The sequence below is a fragment of the Toxorhynchites rutilus genome, chromosome 2 (genome assembly GCF_029784135.1).
Source record: "Toxorhynchites rutilus septentrionalis strain SRP chromosome 2, ASM2978413v1, whole genome shotgun sequence".
Taxonomy (NCBI): Eukaryota; Metazoa; Arthropoda; class Insecta; order Diptera; family Culicidae; genus Toxorhynchites; species Toxorhynchites rutilus.
Genome location: NC_073745.1, coordinates 171483418 through 171492779, shown reverse-complemented (window position 1 = coordinate 171492779; position 9362 = coordinate 171483418). Strand labels below are relative to the sequence as shown.

The 9362-nt window shown below is 40.4% G+C and overlaps 1 protein-coding gene and 2 pseudogenes across 1 annotated transcript; 2 read left to right on the top strand and 1 right to left on the bottom strand.

Moving 5' to 3' along the window:
* The first annotated feature begins 757 nt into the window (after positions 1–757).
* On the top strand, positions 758–2213 carry LOC129766391 (uncharacterized). The gene is made up of 3 exons (XM_055766916.1): positions 758–821; positions 886–1157; positions 1221–2213. The coding sequence occupies exons 1-3, from the start codon at positions 758–760 to the stop codon at positions 2211–2213; spliced, it is 1329 nt and encodes a 442-aa protein (XP_055622891.1).
* A 127-nt stretch (positions 2214–2340) lies between these two features.
* On the bottom strand, positions 2341–3391 carry LOC129766390 (uncharacterized; annotated as a pseudogene).
* A 544-nt stretch (positions 3392–3935) lies between these two features.
* Positions 3936–5159, top strand: LOC129766389 (uncharacterized; annotated as a pseudogene).
* Positions 5160–9362: the final 4203 nt, after the last annotated feature.

The following is a 9362-nucleotide window of genomic DNA, read 5'->3' as shown; positions in this document are numbered from 1 at the left end:
CCAGTCCACCACACCTATGGCAAGCCGAGAGGAACATCGCAAGATGGATAACCAAGAGATATGGGAAGCGACACCTACGAGATGTACGCAACAGCGAGCCAAGAAGAAGGTGACAATAAATGTAAGTCGCAAGTATTATTTTCTTTTAGTGCAAACCAAGTCGCGAGCTTCAGCGAAGGTTAAGGCCAGCAAAACAAAATAAAAATAAATAAAATAAACAACCCTTGCGCCGCGTTTGCGCACAAATATGTACACAATGTATTGTAGCTTGCAAGAAATATCAGCAAAAGGCGATTATCTTCCAACATCAGAGGAAGCTGTCAAAATATAAGCGCAATAACTACTCAAGTCACTAATTTTTACAGATACATTAAAACGCTCTTTTTCCACTGAAAAATATGGTCATACTGCCAATTTATTAAGTGACTCCTAGTCACCACAGTCAAATCCAGGGGCCCTTTACGGCTGTCAAAATTGCACAACTCTCGCCATCCGTGTAATCTAAAAATTTGATTCAGATGTTTACATTCTGTTGTAGGAAGGTGGTCGAACTTTGACTCAAAGTGTAAACAAACCGTCAGGAAAGGAGAAAAATACTCACTGAAAACGATTTTTTTCTACACTCCCCCTGGTCAATGCAGGCTAGTTTTAATTTACTTTTCGATCAACACATTTCGGTTGCTGAAAAGAGTTTGTTTCAAGGTTTGCTTCTTTTTGTACAACGGAAATGAAAAAAGTCCGTCGTAAGCGTCGTAGGATGGATGGATCCGAAGGCGGTGGCTTAGATACTGAGGTCTCGTCTTTGAGCTCAATCTCTGAAGGTAAAGGACAACAATAATATAGAACGAAAAATGAAATATACAATTCCAAACAATGCATTTTCAGATACAACTTTCCCTGACAAAAGTGACTCCAAGAACCCAACTCCGGATGCCCCGGATCCTGATGAGTATCAGTTCAATGATAATTCCATTGATTATGATGTGGAATATTTTGACGAAGCTCAAGATCAAAGCTCTCTCGAAAGGACAAGCAATGATGAATCGCATGCAGACCCTCTTTCCGAATCAGGAACTTCTCATTCAGCAAAGCCAAGTAATGATGATTCGCAAGCAGACCCACTGTCCGGACCAGGAGCTTGCCATTCAACAAAGCGAGTAAGAATATTTTTTTTTACTTTTCTGACCAATTGATATTGAAAGGGTTTCGTTCAATTGTAGCGGAAGACAGGTAAATCCAAGAAACAAATACGAGATCATACTTTTCATTCTGAGCTAGACGAGCTACTACACGGATCCAAGGAGAATGACAACCAGTATCGGTTCAAAGGTACTGTATTCGAGAAGAATTTCAAAAACCAGAAGTCATTCGAACGCTGTGGAGACATTATGGTATCCGGAAGTTGTGTAGAAGACGTTATGAGCAAAGTTTGGCAATTTTGTTTGAAGTTTATTTATCGTGGTGTTGTTTTCCCGGATGCGTCCGATGAGTCAGGAGATCTCAAATGGGAGGATCCACCCACGTTTGATGACCGTGACAAATTTATGATCTTTCACAACAAAATCAGCAAGCGAAGCATCATTCCCTCCTTGGTAGACGGACATACGCTTCAGACGTGGCTGACGAAGGATGTGTCAGTAATTTTATACAAATATTCCAATGTTGTATCAACGCTTCACAAGTGGAATCAAGTCGAAAGCCAACTCCTACGTTCGAAAACAGTGGACCGGGCAGGTGCAGAATCGGTTGGATCTCTGAATGATGTAAAGGAAGACTTGAAAAAACGGCATGGCAAATATTTGAGTGCCGACGATGTGAATTGGGGATGTTGGGCTAACTGGATTTGCAGCAAACCGTTGACAATGCGAGATGATCTGATGAGTCAGACTCCACCACAGCATATCATTGGACTTTTCAGTACAGTTCCTGTCCACAGTGACGTCCTTTTGGAAAAGGCGAGATTGGATTTTCAAGTAGCATCCACTGTAAACAAAGCATATGTGAGGGTCTTGCAAGACCTAAAAGACGATCATCGTCAATTGATGAACATAGCATCCGTGATGGGCCAACGAATTACAATGCTTGAGGAAAAACAAAATGAATATGATACAATGCTTACTGCTATGAATAGCTCAGTATCTGCTAGAGAGAACAAGTTTTCAGTAGAATTGGCTCAATCCGTTACAGATTGCGTTGATGTGGATCACCTGTGATCATATGATGTTAATTGTTGGTGAATTTTTAATCGAATAAATAAAATGCACATTCAAAGGTTTATTTTATTTCTTTATTGAGTATCATCAAGCAAACAGATCAACCGTACCGTAAATGGCAGTAACATTAAATTTCAAACCCAAACGTTTTCATGTCTTGGCCCAAACCAATGCTTGGGTCAAATATGGCACCGTGAAGATACCCACATTTTGCAAAAATTTTCTCGCAATCATAATTTTTAAAATGTTTCAAAGCTTCACATATGGTAATAGTCAAATCTTTAGAGCTAATCTCAACATATGTTTTCTTTAAGTATTTTTTGAGATATCCAAACACGTACTCTATAGGATTATAGAATGGAGCATACGCTGGCAGAAAGATCACAATAATTCCTAATGATCGTAGGTACTCTATTATTGCTTTGTGGCAGTGGATACGGGCTCCATCCATAACCCATACACTATATTGCCCAGGATGTCGTTTAACTGTTCCGCTTAATGCAAACGAACGCACGCAATCAAAAAAAATTGTGTCGGGTAAATGTCCCCTCGGTGGAGAACGTTTCAAGCACACCGTTGCTCCCCAAGAAACTCAGCATAGAACATCTGGGCTTCCTAACGAACTCCCCACGGTATATAAGACGATAACCTACCGGTGCGTATCCTTTATTTCGGAGCAGTCCACGATTGTCAAAGGATATTTCATCCAAGAACACCAGGCAATGAATGTCCCAAGCTATAATGGTCATGTCGGATTGAAACCGGTAGATATCTTGTTGGCGTAGTTGCATTGCCCGTCTTTCCAACACCTTCCACGTATAACCTTTTGAGTGAAGGATTCGACTGATGGATGCGGAACTTATTGACTTATGGAAAGTCCGTTCAAACCGTTCCTTAGCTTCAAGTAAGTACAAGATGGGACAATCTTTATACAAGTTCACTATCCAAGATCTCTCCTTCGGACCAAATTGAAGGTAGACCTTTGCTCTTTCCTTTCGTCCAAAATATTTCTTTTCGTCGTAAAGACGAATCCACTTCGAAATTGTTGAATGATGCTTTGCGTAGATTTTGGCCAATGTATTCATCTTGATGCCTAAGTAGAAATATCCGTAGAGGCAATGGTAAACAGTGTTTACGGAAGCATGACGATGAAGAACGTTTTCGCGAATATTAGCCATATCAAATCGAGCCGGAACCAAGGTCGAATCTAAACGTTGACAAAACGTAAATCAGTATTTTTAACACATAAACATTGTTTCATAATAACCTACCGTTTTCCAATTTAAATGTAAAATCAATTCTAAGCAACTCTTAAACATTGAAAAAAAAATCAATTCATCTCACGGCGATCTGTTGACATGAATGACAATAACAAGGGAGAACAAGAAGAGAAGCAAAAAGTCAAATATGACAATCGGTGACAGCGCTTATTTTACGAGTATCTTTGGTGCGCGTTACCGCCGTCGCTGCATGCGGATTTATTATAAGCGCCGCAATATATATATATATATATATATATATATATATATATATATATATATATATATATATATATATATATATATATATATATATATTGCGGCGCTTATAATAAATCCGCATGCAGCGACGGCGGTAACGCGCACCAAAGATACTCGTAAAATAAGCGCTGTCACCGATTGTCATATTTGACTTTTTGCTTCTCTTCTTGTTCTCCCTTGTTATTGTCATTCATGTCAACAGATCGCCGTGAGATGAATTGATTTTTTTTTTCAATGTTTAAGAGTTGCTTAGAATTGATTTTACATTTAAATTGGAAAACGGTAGGTTATTATGAAACAATGTTTATGTGTTAAAAATACTGATTTACGTTTTGTCAACGTTTAGATTCGACCTTGGTTCCGGCTCGATTTGATATGGCTAATATTCGCGAAAACGTTCTTCATCGTCATGCTTCCGTAAACACTGTTTACCATTGCCTCTACGGATATTTCTACTTAGGCATCAAGATGAATACATTGGCCAAAATCTACGCAAAGCATCATTCAACAATTTCGAAGTGGATTCGTCTTTACGACGAAAAGAAATATTTTGGACGAAAGGAAAGAGCAAAGGTCTACCTTCAATTTGGTCCGAAGGAGAGATCTTGGATAGTGAACTTGTATAAAGATTGTCCCATCTTGTACTTACTTGAAGCTAAGGAACGGTTTGAACGGACTTTCCATAAGTCAATAAGTTCCGCATCCATCAGTCGAATCCTTCACTCAAAAGGTTATACGTGGAAGGTGTTGGAAAGACGGGCAATGCAACTACGCCAACAAGATATCTACCGGTTTCAATCCGACATGACCATTATAGCTTGGGACATTCATTGCCTGGTGTTCTTGGATGAAATATCCTTTGACAATCGTGGACTGCTCCGAAATAAAGGATACGCACCGGTAGGTTATCGTCTTATATACCGTGGGGAGTTCGTTAGGAAGCCCAGATGTTCTATGCTGAGTTTCTTGGGGAGCAACGGTGTGCTTGAAACGTTCTCCACCGAGGGGACATTTACCCGACACAAATTTTTTTGATTGCGTGCGTTCGTTTGCATTAAGCGGAACAGTTAAACGACATCCTGGGCAATATAGTGTATGGGTTATGGATGGAGCCCGTATCCACTGCCACAAAGCAATAATAGAGTACCTACGATCATTAGGAATTATTGTGATCTTTCTGCCAGCGTATGCTCCATTCTATAATCCTATAGAGTACGTGTTTGGATATCTCAAAAAACACTTAAAGAAAACATATGTTGAGATTAGCTCTAAAGATTTGACTATTACCATATGTGAAGCTTTGAAACATTTTAAAAATTATGATTGCGAGAAAATTTTTGCAAAATGTGGGTATCTTCACGGTGCCATATTTGACCCAAGCATTGGTTTGGGCCAAGACATGAAAACGTTTGGGTTTGAAATTTAATGTTACTGCCATTTACGGTACGGTTGATCTGTTTGCTTGATGATACTCAATAAAGAAATAAAATAAACCTTTGAATGTGCATTTTATTTATTCGATTAAAAATTCACCAACAATTAACATCATATGATCACAGGTGATCCACATCAACGCAATCTGTAACGGATTGAGCCAATTCTACTGAAAACTTGTTCTCTCTAGCAGATACTGAGCTATTCATAGCAGTAAGCATTGTATCATATTCATTTTGTTTTTCCTCAAGCATTGTAATTCGTTGGCCCATCACGGATGCTATGTTCATCAATTGACGATGATCGTCTTTTAGGTCTTGCAAGACCCTCACATATGCTTTGTTTACAGTGGATGCTACTTGAAAATCCAATCTCGCCTTTTCCAAAAGGACGTCACTGTGGACAGGAACTGTACTGAAAAGTCCAATGATATGCTGTGGTGGAGTCTGACTCATCAGATCATCTCGCATTGTCAACGGTTTGCTGCAAATCCAGTTAGCCCAACATCCCCAATTCACATCGTCGGCACTCAAATATTTGCCATGCCGTTTTTTCAAGTCTTCCTTTACATCATTCAGAGATCCAACCGATTCTGCACCTGCCCGGTCCACTGTTTTCGAACGTAGGAGTTGGCTTTCGACTTGATTCCACTTGTGAAGCGTTGATACAACATTGGAATATTTGTATAAAATTACTGACACATCCTTCGTCAGCCACGTCTGAAGCGTATGTCCGTCTACCAAGGAGGGAATGATGCTTCGCTTGATGATTTTGTTGTGAAAGATCATAAATTTGTCACGGTCATCAAACGTGGGTGGATCCTCCCATTTGAGATCTCCTGACTCATCGGACGCATCCGGGAAAACAACACCACGATAAATAAACTTCAAACAAAATTGCCAAACTTTGCTCATAACGTCTTCTACACAACTTCCGGATACCATAATGTCTCCACAGCGTTCGAATGACTTCTGGTTTTTGAAATTCTTCTCGAATACAGTACCTTTGAACCGATACTGGTTGTCATTCTCCTTGGATCCGTGTAGTAGCTCGTCTAGCTCAGAATGAAAAGTATGATCTCGTATTTGTTTCTTGGATTTACCTGTCTTCCGCTACAATTGAACGAAACCCTTTCAATATCAATTGGTCAGAAAAGTAAAAAAAAATATTCTTACTCGCTTTGTTGAATGGCAAGCTCCTGGTCCGGACAGTGGGTCTGCTTGCGAATCATCATTACTTGGCTTTGCTGAATGAGAAGTTCCTGATTCGGAAAGAGGGTCTGCATGCGATTCATCATTGCTTGTCCTTTCGAGAGAGCTTTGATCTTGAGCTTCGTCAAAATATTCCACATCATAATCAATGGAATTATCATTGAACTGATACTCATCAGGATCCGGGGCATCCGGAGTTGGGTTCTTGGAGTCACTTTTGTCAGGGAAAGTTGTATCTGAAAATGCATTGTTTGGAATTGTATATTTCATTTTTCGTTCTATATTATTGTTGTCCTTTACCTTCAGAGATTGAGCTCAAAGACGAGACCTCAGTATCTAAGCCACCGCCTTCGGATCCATCCATCCTACGACGCTTACGACGGACTTTTTTCATTTCCGTTGTACAAAAAGAAGCAAACCTTGAAACAAACTCTTTTCAGCAACCGAAATGTGTTGATCGAAAAGTAAATTAAAACTAGCCTGCATTGACCAGGGGGAGTGTAGAAAAAAATCGTTTTCAGTGAGTATTTTTCTCCTTTCCTGACGGTTTGTTTACACTTTGAGTCAAAGTTCGACCACCTTCCTACAACAGAATGTAAACATCTGAATCAAATTTTTAGATTACACGGATGGCGAGAGTTGTGCAATTTTGACAGCCGTAAAGGGCCCCTGGATTTGACTGTGGTGACTAGGAGTCACTTAATAAATTGGCAGTATGACCGTATTTTTCAGTGGAAAAAGAGCGTTTTAATGTATCTGTAAAAATTAGTGACTTGAGTAGTTATTGCGCTTATATTTTGACAGCTTCCTCTGATGTTGGAAGATAATCGCCTTTTGCTGATATTTCTTGCAAGCTACAATACATTGTGTACATATTTGTGCGCAAACGCGGCGCAAGGGTTGTTTATTTTATTTATTTTTATTTTGTTTTGCTGGCCTTAACCTTCGCTGAAGCTCGCGACTTGGTTTGCACTAAAAGAAAATAATACTTGCGACTTACATTTATTGTCACCTTCTTCTTGGCTCGCTGTTGCGTACATCTCGTAGGTGTCGCTTCCCATATCTCTTGGTTATCCATCTTGCGATGTTCCTCTCGGCTTGCCATAGGTGTGGTGGACTGGCCAGTTTTCAGTTTCCGTTCCTTCCTGTAACGCTTCCCGTATCTGCTGGCTGTACAGCTTCCATTGTCACCAATTAATCGCCTTCTCCGATCGATTATATTCACTGATTGATTACATCTGCTTTCTGTAAAGCTTCCTTTGTCACCGATTAATCGCCTTCTCCGATCGATTTTATTCACTGATTGATTACATGCTATGTTGGAGAGCGGGTTACACTTAGCGATGCTGTTGTTAGATAACACTACTGTGCTGAGGGTTGTCACTTGATGATTCTGGCATGTCTCTCACTGTTGTTCGATTGTGAATTTTTCGATTGTCTCACTCGGGTAACACCATTTCACCAACCATGCCTTTTTAGAAAAGTTTTTCAATTGTCTCACACGGGTAACACCATTTCACCAATAATGTTTTTTTTTTTGAAAAGTTTTTCAATTGTCTCACACGGGTAACACCATTTCATTTTTTTTTTTTTGGAGAGAAAAATCTCAACACATCCACACATCTGCGTGGTCAATTTCATATTTTGCCAACATGGGCCACAAACAGTGATTCTTGATTTGCGCTAAATCTTTTACTTTTTCTTCTTCACTTATCGGCTCCATCGATTATGTTTGTACCGAAAAAATTATTGATTTGCACTCAACTTCTCGCTTTTTCTTCTTCACTTATCGGCTCCATCGATTATGTTTGCACCGGGCAAAAAAGCATAACTTGTTAACACTTTCACCGATTTTTGTATCTATTTTTGTCACGGTCGCCAAGTGGCGGAACTGAACGGTCGCCAAGCGGCGGATCTGAAGGCATCGGTCCCACCAACGGACTTTGTCATCGGTAAGAACAACACGTTCCGTCTTCGTTCTGAACTCTACCGTTCGACTGCACTACTGCACACTCTTTATTCGACTCACAAGGTTTTTATCATTTCTTACATTTCCGTTTCCTTATTCTAAGTTAGTAAAAGAAATGAACATAAACATAAACATAGAAGTTTGGTTTGCTCGGCGCGTGTTTATTATGTTTACATCGAGTATACGCGCACGGTTGTAAAGTGGGTCAGTTTATTACGCTCGCGTATGGTCGTAAAGTATGTGTCGCGCGCTGCGCTGCAATTATGCGTCAGCTTTACTTATGATGATTGAAAAATAATCAACATGACTCACAGTCATTGTTCCGCCTTAATCAGTATGTCGATTGAAACAGAATAATGTTAGTAAGCACATGTCTAGGAAATGAACTGATTTCGTTCCAAAATTATATGGGTGTAAAAGTCCAACTAAGTCATAAAGTCATAAATGATCGTCGGATGATTCATGCGTATGCTACACTACCTCCTGAATGGGATATCGGCCCATGACCTGGATGGCGGCCATTCCTACTTTATCCGTCACCCAATTACCGTTACCGGGGGGAACGCGATACGGCTCCGCGATAATTGCGACATCACATTTTGTTTCTGTCGTTGACTGCCACAACAGTTGCTGTGCGGTTTCACAATGGTTGAGATTTATTTGGGTTATCTCCATCACTGTTGGCTTACCCTCGCCTGTTTGTACACAGGGCAATCAAAGCCTCCCGTCATATGGTCATTACTGTCCTCTTTTTCGCAGAGCATACACCTTGGCTTTCCCTTGCAGTCGCTGGCAAAGTGTCCCTCTATTCCGCATTTCCTGCACAGTTTGGATCTATCTGGCCCCAAGCAGCCTTTCGCCAGGTGGCCGAAGTTCAAACACTTGAAACATCGCTCCAATTGCTTGGGAACAGGCGGAACAATTCTAAAACGACCCACAGCCCAGCAGACGTTTATGCTCTCTAGCTTCAGCAACTTGTTGGCTGCGTCCGTTGGGAGACGAATCGTTGCGGTCT

Bases quoted from the DNA above. Each gene is read 5' to 3' on its own strand.
- LOC129766391 (XM_055766916.1), top strand. From the start codon at position 758: ATGGATGGATCCGAAGGCGGTGGCTTAGATACTGAGGTCTCGTCTTTG. The intron at 822-885 runs GTAAAGGACAAC...ATGCATTTTCAG, and splicing joins TTTGAGCTCAATCTCTGAAG to ATACAACTTTCCCTGACAAA. The intron at 1,158-1,220 runs GTAAGAATATTT...GTTCAATTGTAG, and splicing joins CTTGCCATTCAACAAAGCGA to CGGAAGACAGGTAAATCCAA.